Source organism: Atractosteus spatula, chromosome 21 (assembly GCF_055471065.1).
Source record: "Atractosteus spatula isolate fAtrSpa1 chromosome 21, fAtrSpa1.hap1, whole genome shotgun sequence".
Lineage (NCBI taxonomy): Eukaryota > Metazoa > Chordata > Actinopteri > Semionotiformes > Lepisosteidae > Atractosteus > Atractosteus spatula.
In genome coordinates, this window is record NC_142726.1 from 7,460,464 (window position 1) to 7,486,264 (window position 25,801).

Genomic DNA, 25,801 nt, shown 5'->3' on the forward strand with positions numbered 1-25,801 from the left:
CTGTGAGATTGGCAGATCTTAACTTTTACTGCCTACGGTGCCATCTTTTACCTCAGAACGGTAGATGTGTCCTTTGTGACCAACAGTGCATTTTGCTGGCCTTCAAAAGCCATTGATACATTGTCACATTGTCATACAACACCTGTGTAGCTGGCTCTGCCTATTTTACATTTAATAGGCAGCTGTCAAAAAGTGAGATGAATAAATGTGTTTATTTAAATGTGAAGAATAATACTGAATTATTTTATTTGTATTTTTATAATGAATTGAAATTGTATAATAAAATTAAAAATTATATAAGAATTTGGGTGAAGTTTAATAATGGTCACATTAATAAGACTATTTTAATGCTTGGGGGAAAAAACTGCCACCACATATTGTGAAATACTACCTCTTGTATTTTAAATGAGCACATTAAATCGTACATTAATTAACACTTATTTTTTAAACATACAAATCGATAAGAGCACCATTATGCTCTGTATACTTTGTGTAGTCAGCGTAGTCGTATAATAACCTAACATAATGCGTTTATGAGTAATCTCGGTGAATACGCTTCTCAATAAGAGCAGTGTTTTAAATATACATTTGATTTACATTTTTTACAAGACTGCACCGACGAAATCGTCCAGATTACTAAACACGTATTTTATGGCAAGGAGTCTACCATTTTTCCTGTTAAAATACGTGATATATGTACAATTGGAGAGCTCGTTGGGAGTTTGTCCTGGGTTAAAAAAAAAGAAATATACAATGTTTTTGATACGCAAACAATACTTTGCCTCTGATAAAATATACACATGCATAAAACGACAATGCTTTTTTGCGAAGACGAGTCAGAAGCCCTATAATAACTACTGCCAAAACATTACAATCAATTCACTTCCTCTGTCGCCACGGTGTCCGGAAGACTTCGATTAATAAAGTTTGTTCTTGAAACTGGGAATTGTGGGATTGAAATGGCTGCCTACAGTGTTGATGTCGGGGCCAATAGTTACTGTACGGTTGGAAATAAATTTATTTAATTATCGAACCAGCAAGTGGACATCTACTAATCCTTTATTACAGTAAGGTAAGATATTGTAAATATTTCGCAAAGTCTTGTGTTTTTTACGCAGATTGTGTGTAGAGAGAACATGGCCGTTAGAACATCTCTTCGCACATTATTTGCTGTTTGTGAATGTAAACGAATTCATTTTATATCAATATGAATTCGATCTTGTTCGTTTCCAGTTTTAGAGAACACGTTTGTATTTCACGTACGTTTCCAATTCCAAATAAATAAAATATAATTGGGTTATATGAGGTTTTGATGAATGCCAAATGAAATTTTCATTTTAGGTTTTCAAGCTGATTAACGACGCCAGTATATTCAGCTTTACTATTCAGAGTACTGCTTGTATCCCTCCTGTGTAATACAAATGGCAGTTTAATCGCAGCTTTAGTCATTAGCAGTCCTGTTTATGAAGAGTGTACGGCAGGGGATATCAACGATTTCTTGCTTGGGAGCCAATTTGTAATGGTCCTCACAAGCATTCCAACATAAATCAATTAGTGAATACGAATATGCAATTATTACTGAAAGAAACAAGTAATAGGTTTATTCCATGCTGAAAAGAGAAGAAATGAAACACAACTTTTCGGCTGCGGAGCCTTCTTCGGGTGTGAGGCAAAACGTTATGTTTCCGTTTTTCTTTTCAGCATGGAATAGACCTTTACTTGTTCCTTTGCAGCCTACACGTGCCGACGCAGCTCCTCACTTGAACTACTTGCTGAAAGAAATACCGTTTGTATTAAAATATTTTACCACAGGTCAGGTCAACGTAAGCTTTGTCAAACAACTTTTATGGTGAAAACGTTTTTGTTTCACGTTCATGTTACATTCACATAGCACAATTATTTTCTTTGAATCATTTAAGCCTTATTTAGCTGTATTGTGTTTTGTTCTGTCACTATATAGCCCTTAATATTTAAATTCTGCTTCTTTGTCATTTTCACATTTTGTCTGAAATAGAACATATTTGTGTGGTGGCAGGCTGTTTTAATTGCATGTGAGCCTTTTCCTACTGTAGTCAGGTGGTCTTTTTTTCCTTTGAAGAATAATTATCTTGCATGTGTGATCATAGAATACAGGTTTATCCAAACCGGCTAGGTGATCTATTTTTTTTTATTTCTTACAGCTGAAAATGGGTAATTTACAAATATCCACAGTAATTTTGTCTGGCACTGGAGACTAGCCCTGCTCAGAAAAGCACACCTCTGTCATCAGTCTTGTGAGATTACGTTTGGAAGGCACGCTTGGGTTTTCAGACCGTTCGACACCAGGAATCGGGGACGTTTCCTTGATTTGGTTTGGTGCTGGTCTTGGCAGGACGGCAGGGCCTCGGTGCGGAGATGGATGACGATGCCTCGCTGCACAGACTGGAGGGGAGCGACCCGGATGCCCAGGTGGGGGGTCTCATTGTGAAGAAGAAGGCCGCTGTGGCCGAACAGCACGTCTTCCGGGCGCCCGCTCCTCGCACCTCGCTGCTGGGGCTGGACCTGCTGGCCTCCCAGAAACGCAAAGAGCGCGAGGAGAGGGAGCGGCAAGCCGAGGGAGAGAAGGCGAAGAAGTCCAAAGTGTCGTCATATCGGGACTGGGAGGAGGGCGAAGACGACTCGGGGTCAGATGAAGATGGCGGGGAGGACGAGTCTGGGAGCAGGAAGAAAGAGAGGTGAGTGAACAAGTCCTATGAAAAATGTTCAGACAAATTTAGCCCGCAAAACTATAAATGCAAGGAATTATTATTAATATGACTTTTGCCTTACTGTCGTAAGTGTATGCTAGATACATGCGCAATTGCCAAGGCTACAAACCAATACAAAATGATACTATAATGATTTATTGAATCTTTTTTCTCTATCTTCATAAGAAAGTCTAATTTACTATCAGCGTGTGCATTGCATTTGACAGTGTCTCAGTAGTCCAAGCCCCTGTTTACAGTAGGTGTTATACAGATCTGGTTCAGATTTAGACCATTTTTGCTGCGTTCCAGGAAGTATCGAGTGACTGGTTCTGAGACCCCCTCAAACCCAGGCGGGGTGAGTGAGGAGTTCCGCCGGAAACATCAGCTGAGGGAGAAGGAGCGAAGGGAACATGGGGTGTATGCCTCCTCCAAGGAAGAGAGAAATCGGGACAAGGACAGGGAGAGAGACAAAGACAGGGAGCGAAGGAGTGAGAGAGGTAGGTTCGCAACTCTTTTAGCTTAACCCTGATCTCATAACCTATAAGAATACTCCTTAGCATGCATTCCATGTATGTAGAATTTCTGTAATAATTTAGACGTTTGTGTCATCATTGCTGCATTTCTTTAGAAAAATGGTGTTAAGAAATTGTTTCCCACTCTAGTAAATTTGGATTATGCAAATCGTCTAGTTTTGTAATACTGCTTAATGATCCTGCTCTGTTCCTGTGAAGAGCATTCTTGAGGGCTCTTAAGCCTCATTCCATCTTTATCAAGCTCCAAGCCATCCCAGCTTTCTGACCTACAGGAAGCGACTTCAGTGAGGGGAGAAAACAGCAGGTTGGGCTGCTGACGTCTGCAGGCGATAATGAGGAGTGTCGTCGGGTTGTGGGAGCAGCCGCTGGTTTAGCTCCGGTGTGGTAGCGCGTGTGCGTGCTTGTGTCCCGCCAGATGACCGGGAGCGCGGGCAGCACGGCGGGGGCAGCCGCCGGGAGCGAGGCGAGAGGAGCGAGAGGGAGCGCTCGCAGAGGGACGGCGTGTCCGAGCGCAGCAGCCGGGGCTCCCGCAGGGAGGAGCTCGAGTCTCCCAGACATCGGCCCAGAGGTCTGCATCCCTCCCCCCACTGCCGCCTTTAGGTTACTGCTGCCATCGTGTGCCTGGAGAGCAGAAAGCATGTGGAGTCAGGGACAAAAGCCATGAGCACACACTGCATAAATATCGTGCTGTGCAGATCTGTTGCTTAAAATGCAGCACTCTGTCTTTGGTAGTACGTATGATCAATTTTAATTATTTCTTCTAATAATACTTTTTGTCTTTATTTGACAAAGTTGTGCTTATTCAATATTGTCCATCAATATCGGCCTTTTCAACTACTCTTGTGCTTATTCGCACACCAGTTCTCATTGGAGTTAAGACTTGACACGTTTCGTCTGAGGTGTTAAGATAGAAAGGTGGATTAAAAGAATCATTTGTGGTTACTACAAGATAGTTCTGAATTCTTGAGGGGGAGAAGTGTAAGTTATTTCATTATCAATGAAATACTGTGCAACACATTGGATGCAATATCCAAACAAACATCTGTCAATTGATGTTGAAGTTTCTAAATGACTTTGAAGAAAGTTTGTAATGTACCACTTCACTATATAAATACCTATCTGAAATGTCATAGGTTTAGGAATGGACTTTATCAAGACCTCTTTGCATTTAATTGTCCTTATTTCCTTGGTTTTCCATGCAAGCGTTCTGATGTATTGACACCAGGATATTCTTTACCGTCTCTCATGTCTGTGTGCACAGATGCTCCCACGCCGTCTCGTTCCAGCTGGGATGAAGATGACAGTGGCTACTCCGGCTCCCGCCGTTCCCACTGGGAATCCCCCTCCCCCACCCCCTCGCACCGCGAGGCGGATAGATCCGAGCGCAGCCAGCGCTCTGGGCGCGACAGCGAGAGGAGAGACAGAGACAGGTATGCGCAGCTTCATCTCTGATCTTTTTGCACCTCCTGTTTCCTTCTAACCATGCAGATCCCACGAAACCTATAATAAGAAAGCTGAAGCCATTTGTTGCAAAATGAGTTGCATTGCATTAACAGGTGTCTAGTTCTTACCCCTTTTCAGAAATCTGCCAATTTACTCCTTGCATTGTTTTTAGGAAGTAACAATAGTGGTCTAGCTGCATTTGTAAAAGTAGGAGAAAATTATTTGGTAGGTGGAGGTCTGTTTGTCTTCTAGTTCAACACTTACCGTTTTGATAAAGTGTCCTCCAGGGTTATTCAGTGGCCAGTGAGGTGGGAACAAGTACAACATAACAGAAGTTCCATGCAGGTTTGAGCAGATTTCTTGTGCGTTGTTTTTGTATTACCTTATTCATGATTAAGTACATCATCTTTTTTCCCATTCGGCTAATTTCAGAGTTGCACTACCGCAGTAGACTCTTTCCCATTTTGCTATTTAATTATGCAGCACTTCAGTTTTTCATGTGTATTTCTTTCACTCCACAGGTCAGTCAGAAATCGCTACACAGATGACACTCCCCTGCCGACACCATCCTACAAATATAATGAGTGGGCCAATGACCGAAGACACCTGGGTTCCACACCCCGCCTCTCACGTGGAAAAGGTATCCCATTCCCTGTTGTCCTGTGAGACGTTCGGTCCTAAAACGGGGTGTGAGACTCCATCACTCTGAAGTGCTGTGCAGAACAGGGCTGCTCCAATTATGGCCCTTCTCTTTCAGGCTAGTACCGAATTTTGCTAGAAACTGCTAGTTAGTTATTCAGTTAATAAGTAACAGGATCAGTATAACGATTAAGGAGCGTGTTGCATCAAAGTTGGGCATTGGAGTGGATTGCAAGACCTAGACATTGAGTACTTCTCAAGTGTTCAGCTTATCAGGCCTTTGCTTTAACAGCACAAATGTTAATGCTCCTAAAAGGTAGTATATTTACACGCCATCTTTCAAACTGTTTTTTTGGAGAAGCCAAATTTTCTATTTTGCATCCATAATGAAAAATGAAAAAAAAGTTTTCAGAAAATAAAGTATTTGCACAGCATGATTGTATATGTCAGCAGTGTGCAAGAAATATCTCTCTTGATAAATTGTCAGAGATTTTATTGTCAGTTGTGTTAATTAGAAGCAGGGCACTGACCACGGCTGACCTTCTAGTACACAAGCGAGCTGACAGCCCCAGGCCAGCAGGGTGCTGGCAGAGCTCTGAAGCTTCTGTGCCTTGCCTTTCAGGGAGGAAGGAGGATGGTGAGGATGGCATCTCCTTCGATACCGAGGAGGAGAGGCAGCAGTGGGAGGAAGACCAACGGGTGAGCATCTTGGGGGAGGGCAGAGCAGTGAACCCAAGTGCCTTTGTCACCAGTCCTGCAAGCAGGTTTTCCTGCTCAATTTACTAAGTTTCCTATAACAGTGTTCCCAGCCTCTCAGTGTTTTCATTTGTCTTAAATTTGATGGTAACGATGAATGTTGAAGCTTCTTATTTATATTTCTCTTTTAATATTTTATGTTTTAATACGGGTGGGACAGTGGCGCAGTGGTTAGCATTGCTGCCTTGCAGCGCAGGGACCCCGAGTTCAATACTGAACCTGGAGTGCTGTCTGTGTGGAGTTTGTATGTTCTCCCTGTGTTCGTGTGGCTTTCCTCACGCAGTCCAGAGACATGCTGTTTAGGTTAATTGGCTTCTGGGAAAACTGACCCTGTGTTTCAGTGTGTGTGTGTCTGAGTCTGTGTGTGCCCTGCGATGCACTGGCATCCCATCCAGGGTGTATCATGCCTTGTACCTGTTGCATGCCAGAATAGGCTGTAGCCTCTCCTGACCCTAAATTGGACGAAGCAGTTAGAAACTGGATAGATGGATGTTTTTAATATCTATTTCATAGTTTCAAATATCCCCAAGATTGCCAGTGTTCTTTCCAACATGATGTTTTACGTTGATGAAACAGAATGCCTGCTGGGTTTGTGCTTAGGGTGTGCAGCGGTACTGGTGTGAGTAACTGGGTGGTGGTCTTGTAGCAAGCAGACCGTGACTGGTACATGATGGATGAGGGGTATGATGAGTTCCACAACCCGCTGACGTCCAGCTCGGAGGAGTATGTCAGGAAGAGAGAGCAGATCCTACAGAAGCAGACCCAGAAGCGCATCTCGGCTCAGAAGCGACAGATCAACGAGGTAAAACAAGAGACAGCTTTGACCTACAATTAATGCCCATAAAATGATTTTCTGTAATGATAAAATGTTGCTTTCTGAATTCTGTTTTATATCCTTTCATGTCTTGCTCAATAACATTGTTATCCAATCCAGCTGTGGAATTATCATTCATTTTTTCATATGAAAAGGGTAGCTTTGAGCTTTCTGAAGATAAGAAAAACAGACCTTGAAATTGTTGAGCCATAATTTAATGTGGTCTGTGTCTATATTCAGTCTGCTACAGATACTCTTGGAATGCTGTAAAATATTTGCGTTACAATTATGGGCAGCAAATGATTCAAATGTTTAAAGCACATTACAATTCAATGATTATTTCACTTAATATTTTTGTTCAGATTGTTGGATACTATTACAAATCTCTTAAAATAAATGCATCACTGAATGAGAGCTTTCTTTGCGCTTACAAATTATATAAAAGAATAGGAATTAAGAGAGCCTTTTGTCCGTTTGGTTTCATCGGCTGCTTTTGTCTGACCCTGTTCTTGGGTGCCTGTAGGATAACGAACGCTGGGAGACGAACCGCATGCTCACCAGTGGAGTGGTGCAGCGGCTGGAGGTGGATGAGGACTTTGAGGAGGACAATGCTGCTAAAGTCCACCTGTTAGTCCACAACCTTGTACCACCTTTCCTAGATGGCAGGATTGTCTTCACCAAGCAGGTACAGAGGTGGCGCTGGAAGAGCTCGATTCCAGTTATCGTCTCCAATTGGCATGTCCCTGTGTGGGCGTGCTCCGCTTGTCAAGTTGATGGTTTTGTGTGTTGCAGCCTGAGCCGGTGATCCCTGTGAAGGACCCCACTTCGGACATGGCGATAATCTCCCGCAAGGGCAGCCAGCTGGTTCGCAAACACCGTGAGCAGAAGGAGCGCAAGAAGGTGCAGCTTTAACTCACATACTTCTCGTCTTTCTGTCTCTTCAGCGTCTAAAATAACTTCTAAAATCATCACTGATGTAGATCTGCCTCTCGCTAGCCTCACACTATCTCGGTACTCTCTCGTGCTGGCTAAGGAAGGCAGGTAAAACCAGCAGTGCTCTAGTGCTGGCACAAACTTCAAGTTTCTGCTTCATTTCTGAGGTCTCAAGCCCCACTTTGCTGAACTGCCTTCCTGGGTCTGTAGCAAAAGTTAAAACAAAAAATATGAGGCTTCCCTTTCACTGCACAATGTTAAAGCATTCAAAGAGGGAGCAGACCTAGGAGTCTGTTTTTTTATATAAATAGTTCCTTCCACTTGTTAAATTCTGTTTGTCCCTTAGGCTCAACACAAGCACTGGGAGCTGGCTGGTACCAAACTGGGAGACATCATGGGCATTAAGAAGAAAGAAGAAGAGGATGGAGCGCAGGCCAAAGTTGTGGGTGAAGATGGTACAGTGGACTACAGGTATGTATGATTACAGTTATGTAAGGATTACATTAAGTTGCATGAAGTGGCTTTATTTTATAATGTTCCAGTTGCTCTCAATTACTACCTTGTGTCTTTGCTGCATCGGAGCTCTCTGAAACCCTTGCTTTCTTGTGTCAGGACGGAACAGAAATTTGCAGATCACATGAAAGAGAAGAGTGAAGCTAGTAGCGAGTTTGCCAAGAAGAAGACTCTGCTGGAGCAGAGACAGTACCTGCCCATCTTTGCAGTGAGACAGCAGCTGCTCAACATCATTAGGTACTGCCCTTCAAAGCAATAAGCAAGACAGATTTAGGGGGATCCCAAGTGCAGAGAAGGAGTGCAATAGAACATAATCGCTTCTGTACCGTCATTATTTGTGATTACCGTCATTTGTCATTATCTGGGCAGCAGAGTTTACAAACTTGAGATGTTTATTTCATTGAGACAGACAGCTAAAAAATTATCGCCGTCGGAGTGAGCCAGCCTAATGGGATTTGGTAAAACAAAGCTGATTGGGTGGAACGTTCATCCAGGGATTGTCATTGATACAACAAGATGAGAGGAGTTTGTGAAAAGTCAGGCTCAGGCTGTCGCATGTTATCATGTTTTCTGACATCTTGCCAGACAGCTGCATGAGACTTCATTTTGCCGCCCTACCCAGGGATAACAGTATCGTGATCGTGGTGGGCGAGACGGGCAGTGGGAAGACCACGCAGCTGACGCAGTACCTGCACGAGGATGGGTACACGTGCTACGGGATGGTGGGCTGCACGCAGCCACGCAGGGTGGCGGCTATGAGCGTGGCCAAGAGAGTGAGCGAGGAGATTGGGAGCAGCCTGGGCGAGCAGGTGAGGAAGCTCCTACACGCTAGCTGTTCCCTGAGCAGCAGCGCTTCCGTTTTTTCATACCGTGTAGTGAACCTTTAGTTTACAGGACGTTGCTTTACCGGGCTTCGGGTTGAACAGACAAAATGTGCTACAGTGGAATCTCTTCTGTTAGATCAGAAGTATTGATAATGGGGAAATGCACACATAATAAAATGAGTAAAAATAAACACTACTTAATTCAGGAATATCAAGTGGTGCCCTATAGGGGTAGTTCTGTTGCTTGTGTTTCGTGTGCTTTGGTGAATTTAATAAAGTAGATTTGAAAAAGCTTGTATATTTATAATAAAAAAAGCCTCAGGAACAATCTTCAATGACTGTGTTGATTGTAATTGTTAAAAAAATAAGTCAGAAGATGTCGAAAGAAGTGTTAACAGTAATATCTTTTCCCCTGTTGGCTTGGCTGTAATTAACCAGAATGGTAAGAACTTAAATGAAATTAATTTTAATTTAATTTTTTTATGTTTACATAACTAAGTGCATTAAAAGTCAGGTGTGTGCTAATAGGGCCGCATGGTGGACTACAGGGACATTTCAGTGACGGAGCTGGATAGCACAGGAAGACCCCAGGAGTGTGATTACAGAGATGTGGCTCGAAGTGAGCTCCTCTATTCTGTCAGTTGGATTATTGCTTCTCTCTAGTGGGGAAGGAGGATAATGCTGTGTTGTGTGGACAGGTGGGCTATGCGATCCGGTTTGAGGACTGCACTTCGGAGCAGACGATGATCAAGTACATGACGGATGGGATTCTGCTGAGGGAGTCTCTGAGGGAGTCAGACTTGGACCACTACAGCGCCATCATCATGGACGAAGCCCACGAGAGGTCTCTCAACACAGACGTGCTGTTCGGTCTCCTCAGGGAGGTGAGATTACATCACTGTGCCTCCTGGAGCTGTACAATTCTCCAGTCACTTATTTTTTTTTGTCCATAATGTGTTTTTTTTTCTGACAAAATAGAGTTCTAAAATTAAATTAACCACTCTTCAGTCCCTCTTTCCTCATTACTGTTACTTTCTTTCATATTTTTATGTATAATATGCAAAACATGTTTAGCAGCAAAATGTATTTATTTGAAGGTCTTTGCAAAACATTTTCATAATTCTAAGGTCCAGTTCCTTCCAAGGTTATAGGCCTAATTTTTTAATCTGTTTCATGCTGCTAGTACTAATTATGCTTCTAATTAGTAATGGTAAACTAATGGTGTCTCACAATTGTCTCTGTAATGTTTTTCTTAATAGATGTTTTTCATTACCAGTTCCAGATTATCCACAAAATTAACAGCTACATTATGAATAATAGCTCAGAAACAGTGCAGAATAATGAGATGAACTTTAAAAAATAGAGATTTTGAGTTATGGAAATTTATTTAAATATTATGAAAAAGGTTTGTCCTGTGGTTCCTTTTTGTTCTAAAGGTGCTCTTTACAATTCATAGTTATTTCTTACAATTTCTTCTTGTTGCATCTGCCTGAAACATTTTTCTGTTTTTACTTTGATCTATCTTGTACATAATTCATACCTGTATTCATATCACTACCCAGAACAATATCAAAGTTAGTGAATTTCAACAGGAATTTAAACTGCAAATAAAGTATGGTTCACCTTAGGATCTGTCATCTTAGGGGCTTAAACTGAAACAAAATATTTTTTTCCTGAAATTTTAATAAGACATATTCGTTAGTCTGTCAGATCGTAAACCGATATATAAAATAAAAAAATCCTTGCAATATAATTAAAACCCTGCTTTGCATTGTGTTCTGCTGTATTGTGATGATACTTAGAAAATCTATAAACGTTTTGTTGTTACAGAAGAAATTCCTATATCTGCCGTGACAATTGCAATTCCTTTCCTTTGCATCCAATCCAAAGAGCCAACATGTTTGTCGAGTTAATTCAGCTCACATTTGTTCTTGGTTAAAATAGACTTAGTCTTGTGTTTGAAAAGCCAAGTCAAATGTTCACAAGGAATTAATCATTTGAATCAATGAGAATACATAACAGCTGTTCATGACAGAACACCACTGCCCCACTGATCGAGTGGGATAGCTGGATAGCTCCTTGAGTGGAAAGAGTTCGCCAGCGTTAGTCTCTCCCCATTCCTTTCCATTCTCCTCACCTTGTCTGTAGTTCTGAAATTCATTGTAGATTCCCTGCGTGTGACCTGGAGACAATTACACACACACACTGTGTCCTTGACGGATAGAGAAATCCAAACAAAGGTCAAAGGTGGAAGAAATGGTTCTTGATTTCTACTCCCTCTCAGTCAGAGGGAAAATATCTTCAGATCTGGTTAACTCTTCTACCTCATGTGCTACTGTGAATAGACCCCATCAGATTCTTGCAATGTCCTTTTACTTGGGCATTTTTGGAGCCCTAATACCTTGCACTGTATCTGAGATTATGAAAGTGGTGGTTATGCGTGTATGTGTGTGGGCTGGGAAGGGGGTGGGGGGGTGCTGCTGGTGACAGAGCTCTATACTCAGGCTTCCATTCTGGGAAACGAGTCATGTGATCTCTCTGGTCATTTCTTGACTGTCGCACAGGGAATGTAACTATTTGAAATGGAAATAGTTTTGGATTGGAGATGATGCTGACTTTATACGAGTCTAAACAAATTCTTACATCTGACATGAATTCAAGAATCCTTCCCGTACAAGATATAAATCCTATTTGAAAATGAAATAAGGCATAGGTACATGTCTCTGGACACTGCTGAGTTATGCATGTCAGCATGGAGAGGTAGCAGTGCAGGACACAAGCAGCAGCTGAAACTCTCCCTGTGGTTTGCTCTTTGCAGGTGGTCGCTAGGCGCTCAGACTTGAAGCTCATTGTTACCTCGGCCACCATGGATTCCGATAAGTTTGCAGCATTCTTTGGGAATGTCCCCATTTTCCATATTCCCGGAAGAACATTCCCTGTGGATATTCTGTTTAGCAAGGTATATTGCTTTACCTTCTTTCTTTGGGCACGTTTTAATGTTTTGTACATGTGTAGTAAAATGTGAACATAAATTGGGTTTACAGATAAGAGGATACCATTAGGTTCTTTTAATGTATTTGGTTGCTAGTTGCTCATTTAGCCTGGATCTTGTCCGCCCATTTCTTGAAAGAAACCAGGGTATCGACTTCAACAACATACCTGGTAGGTTGTTCTCAACTTCCACAATTGTTTTCATAAAGACATACCTTCTATTCTCAGTTTTAAATGCACTTTCCCATAGTGTCTATTTCTGTTCTCTTTATTGTGCTTCTCTGTTGAGAGCAGTTGACTGTTGACAGGGACAGACTGCTTCAGCTGTTGGCTGTGGTGTGTGTTTCAGACCCCTCAGGAGGATTATGTGGAAGCAGCAGTGAAGCAGGCTCTTCAGATTCACCTGAGCGGGACGCAAGGGGACATTCTGATCTTCATGCCTGGGCAGGAGGACATTGAGGTTTGTATAAGAGGAGAGATATGACAGACATGTTACGCGAAGGAGAGGCAGAAGGACTGGGGAAAGGGACTGTCTTAATGTCGTAATAATGCACAGGAGAAGGCAACGTTGTGGTTTAAGTCAATCTCCATTGGGGTGATTAAAAGAGTTTGGTGAACAAAACAATGTATAATGCAAAGGTTGAGCCTGATGTCCTCAAGGCAGAGAACAGTGTCCAGGAATGACAGAAGGCTGTAGCAGTACCCTGAGGGCTTAGATGAGTAAGCTCTTTGTCAGCAGTAGTAACTTAGGACCTGCATGAGGCAGGAGCAGTGATGTACAGGAGGCAAGAAGCTTGGTTATTGAGGATCTGTTCACCTGCTGTTACCCAGGTGACGTCAGACCAGATTGTGGAGAGGCTGGAGGACCTGGAGAATGCCCCTGCACTTGCAGTACTTCCCATCTACTCTCAGCTGCCCTCTGACCTCCAAGCTAAAATCTTCCAGAAGGTAAACCTGTCATCTGTCTGCCAGTCTTGTAATGTCCAAGGTGTTACTCTTTTTTTGTCCTTTAGAAAGGCATGCAGAAGCGCAGAATTTCATTCCTTCATTCGTTGTTCAGAAATTTAAGGCGTATTTCATTTTAAACTAGAATTCAACAATCTTGTGGGAAAACACCATGAAAAGGTGCAAACTGGAACTAAACCTATTTAAGAAAACAGAACATGGTTCATGGGATCTCCTGAGGGCAGATTTGGCTGTACGATCCTGGAGTCATGCCACTAGTCGACTGAGACTAGGGTTCCTGAAACAGTGGCACACAGTTGGCTGAGCACTGCTGAGAGTAGGGTGGGATTAGTCAGCTGTCAGTGACAGTGACACCTGTGGCATTCTGAGCACATGCAGGGTCAGTGAGGGATGCTCCTGTCCTTTCAGTCTCTGCTCTGTTTCTTTATTCTCCCCTGCATGCGTCTCAGGGATCATAGCTGAGAGCTGAGACCTGAGAAACACAAAACTGGCTATTCTATATTCTGTATTGCAATGATAATTGATGATCTAACATAAAATGCAGTTAACAGTTCAGCTGCTTTTGTTCTCCTCAGTAACCCATCTGAAAAATGGGTTCATCAGCACATATGACTCCTACTAAGGATGGTGCCAAAACCCAAAGTGCAACAGCTCATTTTGAGGAAAAACAAACTTAATCAGTGATCTGTTTATTCATATTGAAATTATACATGTGGTTATTTGTAGGAACAGCAACATTTTTGAGCCTTGAAATATTTAAGATTGGGACATCTCACTTTCTATACGGGAGAATAATTTGTTTTTCATCTTTATCTTTATCTTTGATTTTTGTCAAAGATACTCATTTAAGCTAGAACTGGAGCTATGATGTGTGTTAGAAATTAGAAAATTAGAAATGGATTTAAGTTAATGTCCCTTATACTTACTAAAATAGGTACACTTTTTAAAATGTAAGTTTGCTTCTGCTTTTTGAAGAGGAAGGTGTTAACAGACACAGAGTTGGCTGCCATGAGATTCCAAGGCTGTCCTCCTAAATGCAGTTCACTTTGATTTTTGTATTCCTAGACTGGAGGCAAACAGGATCTGTAATTTTCTGAGCTGGAACTGAACCAGAGCAAAAGAGTCATGCAGTGTAGCTCAGCTTAATGGTTGAGGAGGCATACAGGCAACTTTAAAGAGCATGGAAACAACAATACCTGTTGTTTTCGATACCTGCACTCCATTAGATACTTTGTCTGCATGTTGAAATGCCTTATCCTGCATCCTTTCGCTTGTCAAATTAAATAAAACTGAACTTTATTATTTGCTGTTTTAAAGTAGTTAAACCCCCTTAGTGTTTTGGTTGCTTAGTGGTTAATTAAATACTTAGTGGTTCTGATTCCCTGTGTTAACCGTGCCTGTGTCCTAGGCTCCAGATGGGGTGCGGAAATGTATTGTTGCCACAAACATCGCTGAGACCTCCCTGACTGTGGATGGGATTATGTTTGTTATTGACTCTGGCTACTGCAAGCTCAAGGTAAAGTCTCCCTGTCTCACTGTTCTCTACCGCCTTAACAGGTCAGTATTGACTTAAGTGTGAACAGCCATCCTGTTCAGCTAGATTGAGTGAAACTTCTAGTTAGTGGTTTCCATTTAATTACTAGGGTCACATTTGCTTTGCTTGAAAATTTAACATGGATATTTATTAATTCACTGTCAGTAAATGCTAAGGTTTCATTCTTTAATAATACATCCTGAGATCATTTTCTCAATGTGAAAAGTATACTGAGTAAAATGTATTTTAAATCTCATTACCTAAAAAGAGCGACTTTTAAATGAGCAAGCGTTTAATTGTTGTCTTTTAGTATTTCTCAGAACGTGGGTCTTCTCAGAATAACATTTTGTTTGTGAAATTCAACAAAAAATGTCTTTCCTCCCCAAAGTAATCTGACAGTATGATCCCACTATGTCTTTTGGCATACAGGTGTTCAACCCCCGTATTGGAATGGATGCCCTGCAGGTGTACCCCATTAGTCAGGCCAACGCCAACCAGCGCGCAGGTCGAGCTGGGAGAACTGGGCCGGGCCAGTGCTTCAGGTATAGCCCCAGATGTCCTGACACTGGACAGAACACAAGCTCGGGTGTAGATTGTAACCCCTCATTTAGTGAGAAGGGTTAGAAATGACTTCATTGACAAGTTTTTGATGTAGGAATCTGTGCTTTTTTGTGAGATGGCTGTTCAAGCTTTTTGTACTATGACATTGACCACATAGTTGTCTGCCCTTCCAGAGGGGAGATCACTACACTGTGGGAGTCAACCTTTTTGACACTCAAGTCAATGCCATCCTCCGGTTTCATAACCATTTGTTGAAAGAGATATGTTCTTCTTCCCGCATTTCATTTTACATTCTTACTCATTAGTGTTTCCAGCAAAAACATCAGAAAACTAAGTCATCACTTTTTAATAACGCCTTGTAAACCTTTGTTGGAATTAGTCACATTTGTCTGACACTGATATGCCATTGCTTTTTTTGCTCAAGTCTCTTTGAGACCCTCTAAAGAAATTGGCTTCCCTTTGTTGCATTATTCTGAAGTCTTTTTTTAAATGAATTTCTGTTCTTTAGCGTGATTCAGATTTCATACAGTACATCACAGAGCTGAGCTAAAATTTCATCCTCTGATCTCCAAGCCATCCATTTTAAATCTAAGGGATTTCATGGAAATGCAGAGGACTCAATATATTCTTGAGTTAATTCTATGGAATATAATTTAGTTTAGAGCAGTAAAAATTGAATAAAACAAAGGTATGCTTGAGAGAGAGAGATTTACGATAACCTTCAAATCTTTAAACTTCCAAGGCGTTCTAAAGAAACAAGACACCCTTTCTTTATCCAATCAACTGCCTGCAGAATTAAAATTGTTTTGCTCCATGTAAATGGTCCAAGTACACTTAAAAGAGCTAATTTACTTGAGGGTTAGATACATCACCAGTGCACATCTGTGACTGACTAATCAATTTCTGCTTCAGAGAAACTGTCCTTAAGGTGCAGTGATGTGTTTTGGGTTGCAGATTGATATTGCATGAAAATCTGCTTAAGGAAACCTCTTTTAACTCTTAAATAGACTGAAGAACATACAGGCATCTATGTTTTTCTTTTAGTTACAAAATATTTTGTATTTCTTAATGGATAGTGCTGGCATTTTTTCTAACCTGAAAGAAATTCAGAAAGATAAATCTATAGTAACTTGGTTACATTCAAAGGATCTTTTGTTGCTGTTAAAATATGTCTTTAAAATCAATTTCTCGTGTAATAGGAAAATACATCTACTGACATGTTCAGAAAAAAGTCTTTCATTTCTGTTAAGGAACACATGAACAAAGTCAGTATAAAATACTTTTGGAGTCCTGTTATCATAAGTACTGACATTTTTACAGACTTAGGCTCAAGCGGACTCTCCAGACTGGGACATTTTCAAAAAAACCCTGGACGTGGGTAGACAGACTTGTATAACCATTGGTTCTCCATTGTTCTGGCCTTGTTGCTTCTTCAGTCAGTCTAAGGCCTGTTCTCTTTCCTGTGTAGACTGTACACTCAGAGTGCTTTCAAGAATGAGATGTTGACCACAACCATCCCCGAGATCCAGCGCACCAACCTGGCCAACGTGGTCCTGCTGCTGAAATCCCTGGGTGTGCAGGACCTGTTGCTGTTCCACTTCATGGACCCCCCTCCCGAAGACAACATGCTCAACTCCATGTACCAGCTATGGATCCTGGGGGCCCTCGACAACACCGGTATACCCCTTAACTGTTGTCGAAGACCACGACAGCCTGCAGCCTCGATTTAGCCTAATGCCACTGCTGCACAATAAATCAGGCTGATGGTTCAGATGTAAATGAATATTTTGTTTAGGAGACAGTGGTAGGCTGTTGGTTCACCTCCTTCACTAAAGTCCTGTTTTGTCTCGGTCATTAAAGGGATTTTTTTAGTGATATAAAAGGACATGGGTACTGGTTATGAGTCTAAAGAAAATCCTTTCTTAAATCCTATCTTTTAATGTTTCTCTCATCATTTGTTTTAAATTTAGTATTTCCTTATTGACATACAGTCTACGTAGTTGTTCCAGTGCAGTGTTCTCTTGCCTTGCCTCGTGTCCCTATAATGGTCCACTACGTATATAGGTCATTTGTTTTTCATCGTCCTCTCCCTTTACTTGCCTCAGGTTCTCTGACGCCTACGGGTCGGCTCATGGTGGAGTTCCCCCTGGACCCTGCCCTGTCCAAGATGCTGATCGTGTCATGTGACATGGGCTGCAGTTCTGACATCCTCATCATTGTCTCCATGCTGTCTGTGCCCGCCATCTTCTACAGGCCAAAGGTAAGTGTAGTTCATTCCCCAGGGTTCTCACTTAAGGTTTTTCTGTGGATCAGCTGGGATTTCACAAGGAATGCCTCATCTGTCTGCTCACATTCCCAGCAGAGCAGCTTTTCTTTAAGTGGAAAGAGACTGTTCAGCCAGATCAATCATTCGGCTGAACTCCTCACTACAGAACAATTATTTAAAAAATCACATTTTTTTGTAGGAGAGAGGATATCACTCAGTTTTTTAAAAATCGTTTCACCGTACTATATATTTGAAAATCAGAAATTAATTTGTTCTAATCAGCAATTTCCATATCTAAAAAAAGTGAACTACTGTAGCATTTTACTTAGGCGATCCCTAGCTCCAATGTTGCCCATTTTCTATATAGTCAGTCTTGAAATATATAAGGAGTTCAATGCAGCGGACAGTTTTCCTTCCACGTGAACATTGGAGAATAGCGTCTGGTACCAGCTGTGAAGCAGAATCATGGCCAGTCTGTGTCCCTTGGCAGGGCCGCGAGGAAGAGAGTGACCAAGTGAGGGAGAAGTTCTCTGTGCCCGAGAGCGATCACCTCACCTACCTCAACGTCTACCTGCAGTGGAAGAACAATAACTACTCCACTATCTGGTGCAACGAGCACTTCATCCACACCAAAGCCATGAGGAAGGTCAGTTCTGTACTGATGGACGTTTTTTCTTTATGTTATGGTGTGTGTAGTGGCTTTCTCCACTGTTAACAAAACAGTGGTTTGCTCCTGGCTTGTTCCTGTTTGGATTTTCTTAACATCCAGTTAAGAACAACAGCCATTGCTCTTGTGTTCATGTGACATCACTGTTACATATAAACTGCATTCTTCTTTTTACAACTTTAATAACATTGTCGTATATTGTAAACAAGGTTTGTATAAATTAAATGGGCAGTGTCTATTGGTAGCTAATAGTTGTTTAACGTGCATAATGAGTAATTATGGTAGCAAATTCTTTTAATTGAAGTGTGAAGTGTTGAATGCCAGCCGTGACTTGACTGCTCTGTTAAGGTGTGCCTTTGCATGTCCTGCAGGTGCGGGAGGTCAGGGCCCAGCTGAAGGACATCATGGTTCAGCAGAGACTCAATCTGGTCTCCTGCGGCTCTGACTGGGACATCATCAGGAAGTGCATCTGTGCCGCGTACTTCCACCAAGCTGCTAAATTAAAGGCAAGTGAAGGCAGGAGGGTACCCTGCTTTGACTGGGGTCTGGGCTTGCACTTCTGACTGCAAGAGCAGGGGCATTTTTTAAGATGACCATTCAAAATCAAAATAATCCTGTGTCTGGGACAGAAGGGCAAGAATTACAGCAAGTGTTTTAATTGCAGTAACTAAAGCCATGCCTTTGTATCTCTTCAGGGCATCGGGGAGTATGTGAATGTGCGGACAGGAATGCCCTGTCACCTACATCCCACCAGTTCGCTCTTTGGAATGGGCTACACCCCGGATTACATAGTCTATCATGAGCTGGTCATGACAACCAAAGTAAGACCTTTGCTGTGCTTTCATTGGTTGCCAGTGGTTCTACTGGCTTGATGTGCTCTTTCTGGGCCATGTCGCGATTCGAGTCCGGCTCGTGTGATGGGTCTGCCTTATGCTGTGTTGCTGAGCGTGCTGTGCTCTGCCTCTCTCAGGAGTACATGCAGTGTGTGACTGCAGTGGACGGGGAGTGGCTGGCCGAGCTGGGGCCCATGTTCTACAGCATCAAACACGCTGGCAAGAGCAGACAGGTATGTTGCCTTACTCCCACCCTTCTCCTCGCTCTCACCTACGTCTGCGTCGCCCTATTCCTGCCCTTTATTTTCCCACATTTATTCTTTATTCCTCCCCCCACTGCTCTTATTAGAATCCTTCTTTTTCATTGTCCCTCCTCCTGCTTCACAGTCTCTGTAACGTTTGTGAATTTTTGGGAATGTTTCGGATCTTTTCACATCTTTGGAACTTTTGTAAAGGAATAAGCACTTCCTGAAGAGCAATTTTATAGTGACATGTCCATATTACCATTATTGTTTCATTTCTTGGTTTCAGCCATTGCAGCTTCAGTGAGTACCGTGTGTTCCTCAGCCACTCCCTGTCCGTCTTTACTTTTCATGAGTTCTCGCGCATTCCCCTGTGTGGGTAGCATTTTTGTACATGCTTCATTTCTCTTTTCTTTCTGCTGTTTCTGACCACCTTTAACTCCAAATTCTTATTTTCCTGGGCCCTGTCCTCCTCTCCTCGTGTGCTCATTCTCCCCCCATCCTCCTCCCGCAGGAGAACCGTCGCAGGGCGAAGGAGGAGATCTCGGCCATGGAGGAGGAGATGTCCCTGGCGGAGCAGCAGCTGAGAGCCCGGCGGGAGGAGCAGGAGAGGAAGAACACCCTGGGCAGCGTGAGGTGCGCCTCTCCGAGCGAGCTGCCGGGCCACACCGACGTTATACATGGCAGGGCCTGCTCCTGGCACGTCTGTTAGAGCGTGCCGCACAATGAGGATCCAAAAACATTAACACGGAAGTGCAAGGTGGCCTGAGTGTGTCGCGCTAAAGCACTTTCACCTATCCATATGTCGCAGGTTGTAGTAACCCTTAGAAAAGATTGCCGTGGTATGCCCATCAGAGTAAAATGTGGTTATGCATAGTGACATCATGATTAAGAAAAGAGCTATATGGTAAAGAGTATCTTAATCATGAGAAACAATGGCAATTCAAGTTATGAATATTATATATTAGATGCATAAGTATGCTTAAATGTTTAAATTTATTATACAATAGTGTAATATGTTTTATATATTATGTATGTTATATATCAGTTTTTATAAATATAAAATAAATAATTTGAATAATTAGATATGCTTAAATATTAAAGTATGATTAAACATAGAACTGAAAAACCACTATAGCACATTGTCTACTAATCCAAGTGCTTCCTTGTTCACCTTCCTTTGCCATGAAGCAAATTGCTTTTGGTCAAGAGGTTTTCTGGCCTGTTTCCATTTTCTTTTCATGTGTTTTCCGTAGTGTGTGTCCCTCCCAGCCCCAGGGCTCTGTGTTTGCGTGCTGTTTGTAAAGCTGCTGTGTTTTGTCTGTCGCTCTAAGCGTTTCTGTGTGTCCCAGCTGAGCACTACCTCTTTATAGCATGTTTACACAGTCCAGCTAGCCTCTCCATCCCTGTGCTCGTCTTGCATAGCCATTTCCTCTCTTATCCTTGCTACTTAGTCTACTTTTGTGTCTCTTTATCTGTTTGTCCGTCCATCTCTGTTCCCCCAGCCAGCTTCTCTCCTGCTTTTTTCCTCTCACTCGATGAAGAGAGATGAGATGAGCTTTTCTCACCTCTCCACTCCTGAGCCGAGAGAAAGAAATGATGTTGACCCCTGACTGACCCCTATTACTGTAGCAATTTAAATTGTGGCGCAGGGGAAGAAAAAGCGTGCTTTAATTTTTAAATTAAACTGAAAAATTAATTCCACTCACATCTTCCGACTTCACAAAGACGACAGCTTTTAAAAAATATTTTCATTATTAATTAATCAACTAATTTATCTATGTGTTCGAAGCTTTGTCTGTCAGCTGGTATGCCAGACATCTCTGCAATGATCACATTAAAGAAGGGGATTAGGATTTTGATTTCTTCAACTTTGAAGTCAAATAATGAATATGTTCTGTTCTCTGTCTCTCAGTGTTTTCATTCTGCAGCCTCTTTTCATGTTAACTTTACAGACTGTGTCTGTAGTGACAGTCCAGCAGGATATTGGTCAGTTGTGGCCAAGCCTTATGTCCCTGGCTCTCAAGTCAAGAGTGTAGCTGGTTAGTTAGTGGTTTTTACCCTGGAGAGCCACAGTCAGAAATCAGGCTGAAGTGGTGGCATTTTTATGTGTGTATGAGTGAAATGGGATACTGACCCGATTGTTTTAAAGGCTTCAGTAGTTACAGTATGCATTCTTCCCTTGAGCTCAGCAGACAAGTTTGCTTCAACTTAAACTTGAATTTGATGGGAGCAACAGGGAAAGAAGAGAAGGGCAAGAGCTCTATTTCAGTGCTTAACCTCTCCACTTGCATTGTCCCACTGCATCCTGATATTCTGTTACTTGTACAGGGCTTCTCCTGTGCTCTGTTAGAACAACTACTGTAGAACTATGTGAAATTGAATGCCTTTAATCAGCTCTTGAAATGGCAGGCTCTGTAGACATTTTTTTTCCCAATTTCCATTTTTGGAACAAATTAGGCCTATGTGCATTCAAGCCATAGGGAGTATTATCGAGGTTAGGCGATTGTGGCGATCCTGGTTTTTTTCCAGGAAACCCTTGAAATCTATAAGTACAGGTGGGCTGAATGGATTCATCTTGACTTCTGACGGTGCAGTGGTTGGTTTTCGGCAGGGTGATCTCTGAAGAGTTACCTCATCCCGCGCACGTTAAAGCGCCTGTCTATGGGAATGACATCATTCCGAAATGTGCAAAAAGAAAATGGTTGTAGGTTAAAGCACACGTGTAGGAAGAGGTTTTCTGCTTTGTGGAAAGTTTAGTACACGTAGCATAGGATACACACAATATAATGGGTAGAAATTCTTGAAATGAAAGGGCGAGATGATGCCTAATGCGTGTTGGGACCTGCAGTGAGGGAGGTCAGGGCCTGATGGGCACGATAGCAGCATGTGTGCACTGGAACAGGGGTGTTGGTGTGCTGTGAAGCTGTAATTAAAGATGATGTATTGTACTGTCAGCTACACCCTGCAGCATCCACTGCAGAAAGACCAAATAGCCCTCAAATCCCTCCCCGCCAGCCTCTCCTTCAAAGTTACATAACGAGTAATACTTGTTTAAATATTAAATTACAGTCCAAAAACTGATTAAACAACCATGGGGAGTGTAAAGGAATAAAATGATGCGTATGTTCTGCTTACCCAGCAATACCATTTGAAGAATTGTCATGTGAATGACAATGAATGTAACAGAATTAGGGAGTGCCTCAGTCTAACCTTGTGGATTACGGACAGCGCAGAGCTCATAGTGATGCAGTTTAATTTCATTAAAAGGGTTCGCTGAATGTGAGTGGGTGATATGTAATGAGCTCCGTCGTTTGGCTGACGTGCAGAAACCACAACAGCAGCACCAGTATAGTGAGCCAAACTCTTGCCAGAGTTAACCAACCGATTATATTTAAATGAAAAGCTCCCAGTCATATATCTTTGATCCTGTTGTGTTCATAATATTGAAATATAAACAATTGAGTATTAAACTTGACTTTCAATATATAAGCTATACTTTTAATATAAATCTCTACTATACGATCTCAAGCTGAAATGTTATTCATACATTAGAATGTATCTTATATTCTTGAAATTATAGCTAGGTAGTATTACAGTGAGTACACATCGGGTCATGCCTTCTAAATCGGCTGTTTTTTTTATCACGCTCATGTCTGTGTTGTCTTTTTACTCTGATAGGTCAGTGAAGATCTGCACCCCAGGGAGGAAAGAAGAAGCACCCATGACCCCAAAACGCACTCCCGCGCGATTTGGACTTTAATTTTCTGATCTGTAGTTTCTTCATTACATCCACAGAGTCCAAAATGTCACCTGTAGTTTATCCCTGTCCTTTGGGCTCTCATTGTGGTGATTTTGTAAGGCAGCTTGATTGTGCCAAGCAGTTCAGCACGTTGCCCAGCAGAGGGAGCACTTGTATAAGGCATGAGGGGGATGTTGAGCTCTTCTGGCTACAATATTCTCTGCTTGTTCCGTTTTGCATAACAGTCCATAGAGTGGACTGATTTCTGCCTTTGTGGTCTTTTAGAATTAATGCTGCAGAACAACACATTTTTGTGGGTTGGTTAAAAAAGGACTGTGTCCTATTTTAATAAACCTCCTTAAAATGTTTTAAGATTCACTTCTCTATGGACATCTTTTTCTGACACACCTCCATTTTAAAAAGATTCTCTAGGGACTTCTGTTTTAAAAGCAGTTGTTTTACAATGATCCAGATAATTAAATCTACTGGGGCACAGATTTTATGTTTTTTCTTCCGTGACTGTTTTACTTTTTCAGTATTTTCCACAAGAAGGTCAGAAATGATAGTGGAGTTTTTTATATTAAAGGTTCTGTGTTTTCTGACCTCCTTTAACCAGATAACCATAATTTATACTGGTCTTTTACTGTGTGTGTTTCAGAGGTGGTGTTCTGTGTTATTTAGACTGCACTGACCAGGTCTATATTTTATGTCAGAAATAACATTGAGAGGGAACTAGTTAATTTATTCTTTCCTGTCTGGTGAAAGAACAGTTTATCAAGAAATATCATTGGGTCTAAAGAAGAGAATTTTTAACGGAAGGCATGAGTATTGGAGGAAGATGCAAAGCGGCTGAAATTGTTTTAACGGATAGGTCCATGTAATTAGGCATTACTTCAGTTTGTTTTTATTGAATTTTTTGAATGGAATGAAAAAATGTTTGAATTAACATTTTTTTTTAACAAAACTTACAAGCCATTCACATCCAGAGGCCTTACAGTCTCTGATCAGTCTCTTACCAAAGCCCTCAACAAAATGCACTTCACCAATGCTTGTGTCAGCAAAACATTTTTCTAAATTGTGTATACTGTATGTTACAAGTGTCTGGAGTCTGACAAAGAACCAGCACTGAAATAATTTCTTTCATGTGATATTTTATCTTGGTTTCTTGCTGTATTGCAGTTGCGCATTTTGAAATCACTTTTTACTTTTCTCCCTATAGAATATGCATTAGGTCTAATAGCTGCAATCCATACAATGTTGCACTCAAGACATCATGCAGAGGTTTCTACAAATTGTTATATAGCGAGATGGGTGATTAGGTGTTGGCTGAGAGACAAGATGAGGTTTCCTGTACTTTTAATATGTTGATTTCTTACAGTACTTCAGTAATTACTTTTGATGAGCCATCTGTCTCATTAGTTTATTAATATTAAAAATACTGCACTCCTCTCAAAAATATTTGCTCAGTTAACACTGACAAAATCAGTTTGCATTACTATATTTATAGTACCATAATATTTTGTTGGAAAAAAATATTGAGATTAACAGTAATATTCTGCATATATGACATTACAGTAACAGTAGAAGGTTCTGGGCCCATGCACATTTTGGGAAGAATTGCACTTTGAGCAAATATTTTTGATCATTGGAGATTTTATTTCACAAATCAGCCTGTTTAATATGATAAAAAAATGATCTACTGTATGTGGACTAACACACATGATCTCGCCAGGAGTTTTGCTTTCCTAGTGACAGTGACCACAGCTAGTCTAATGCGTTTGCAAAATAATTGATAAAAATGATCGTTTTATGTTTTTGATGGTGATTATTCAGGAATAACCTTTACTGCTTTGCCACTACACATCAGGTGATTAATAAGCATTCAGCTATGTTCTTCATATGAATATGGTACTCTAAATTACTGGAAAAGATTTGCAAATGGGTCTTTATCTTTAGTTTTTCAGTCAGTTGCTGTGCATTCTTCTGTAAGAGAGTACATGTAATAGAGTATGAAGAAAGCATTTATAGGTGATGTTTAAAACTGTTTATTTAAAAAGACAGTAATGAAATGTAAGCTCCTGTGTGTGAGAGCTATGGATGATAGTGAAATTGTCTGTTGCAAGAAACATTGATTGTTTCGGTGACACCTAATAATCAGTCCATGCTGTCTTTCAATGTATGTCTTCAAATGTGACTGTAAATGAATCTATTTGTAGAAAACAGAAGTTCTGGATGTATTTCATTGTGTGCAATCCCCTTTTGGCTACCAGTAATAAATGGATTTTGTTTTATAAAGCAGCTGTTTTTTTTTCCCAATAGTCTTAAGATGGCAACTCAAGCGCACATTCACCCACAGGGTCTCGGGGTCTGGATGTGTCCTGAATGGTGGTGTTGCTGTAATAGGTGGACTGGAGAAGGTTTGTAGAATTGTGAGGCGTTGTTTTCATTAATATATGGTTTTCTCTTGTGAACGAATGGTAGCTTGTATATATTTTTAAAAGGCTATGCTGATGATTGTGCTTATGTCAGTATTTAGTCTTCAGCCTCCTCAGCCCCTGGGGAGAATGATGTCAGGGTACAGAGGGAGTGTTTAATCATAGGGAATGTGTTGACCATCAATATTTTTAAAGACTAAAATAGAAGGAAATGTAGCTGAAACTAATCTAGATACTTAACTCTGAACTCAGATTTGCTCATTAGTAGCAGCAGTAGTCGGACAGACCTGTACTTAATTAATTCCCTTCTTACAGCAGCCCCTAGGTTCCACACACAATTCAATTACTTGCCACAGCCAGAGCATATTTAATCAGTCGCTGAT

The 25,801-nt window shown here is 41.4% G+C and overlaps 1 protein-coding gene across 3 annotated transcripts; it reads left to right on the forward strand.

Annotated features, from left to right (window-relative positions):
* Positions 1-966: 966 nt before the first annotated feature.
* dhx38 (DEAH-box helicase 38) lies at positions 967-25,278 on the forward strand. 3 transcript variants are annotated; one of them, XM_088939165.1, is made up of 27 exons: positions 967-1,072; positions 2,181-2,714; positions 3,036-3,223; positions 3,675-3,827; positions 4,521-4,689; positions 5,224-5,342; positions 5,964-6,040; positions 6,744-6,899; positions 7,435-7,596; positions 7,704-7,811; positions 8,191-8,315; positions 8,457-8,594; positions 8,980-9,166; positions 9,880-10,065; positions 12,000-12,140; positions 12,522-12,632; positions 13,004-13,120; positions 14,547-14,654; positions 15,102-15,214; positions 16,702-16,910; positions 17,339-17,493; positions 17,990-18,145; positions 18,538-18,672; positions 18,862-18,987; positions 19,137-19,232; positions 19,756-19,877; positions 22,923-25,278. In XM_088939165.1, the coding sequence occupies exons 2-27, from the start codon at positions 2,395-2,397 to the stop codon at positions 23,002-23,004; spliced, it is 3,759 nt and encodes a 1,252-aa protein (XP_088795291.1). In that variant the 5' UTR covers positions 967-1,072; positions 2,181-2,394; the 3' UTR covers positions 23,005-25,278. The 3 variants fall into 3 exon arrangements, with proteins under 3 accessions (XP_088795291.1, XP_088795293.1, XP_088795292.1); XM_088939167.1 differs by having other exon boundaries at positions 2,372-2,714; XM_088939166.1 differs by having other exon boundaries at positions 967-1,067.
* The last annotated feature ends 523 nt before the right edge of the window (positions 25,279-25,801 follow it).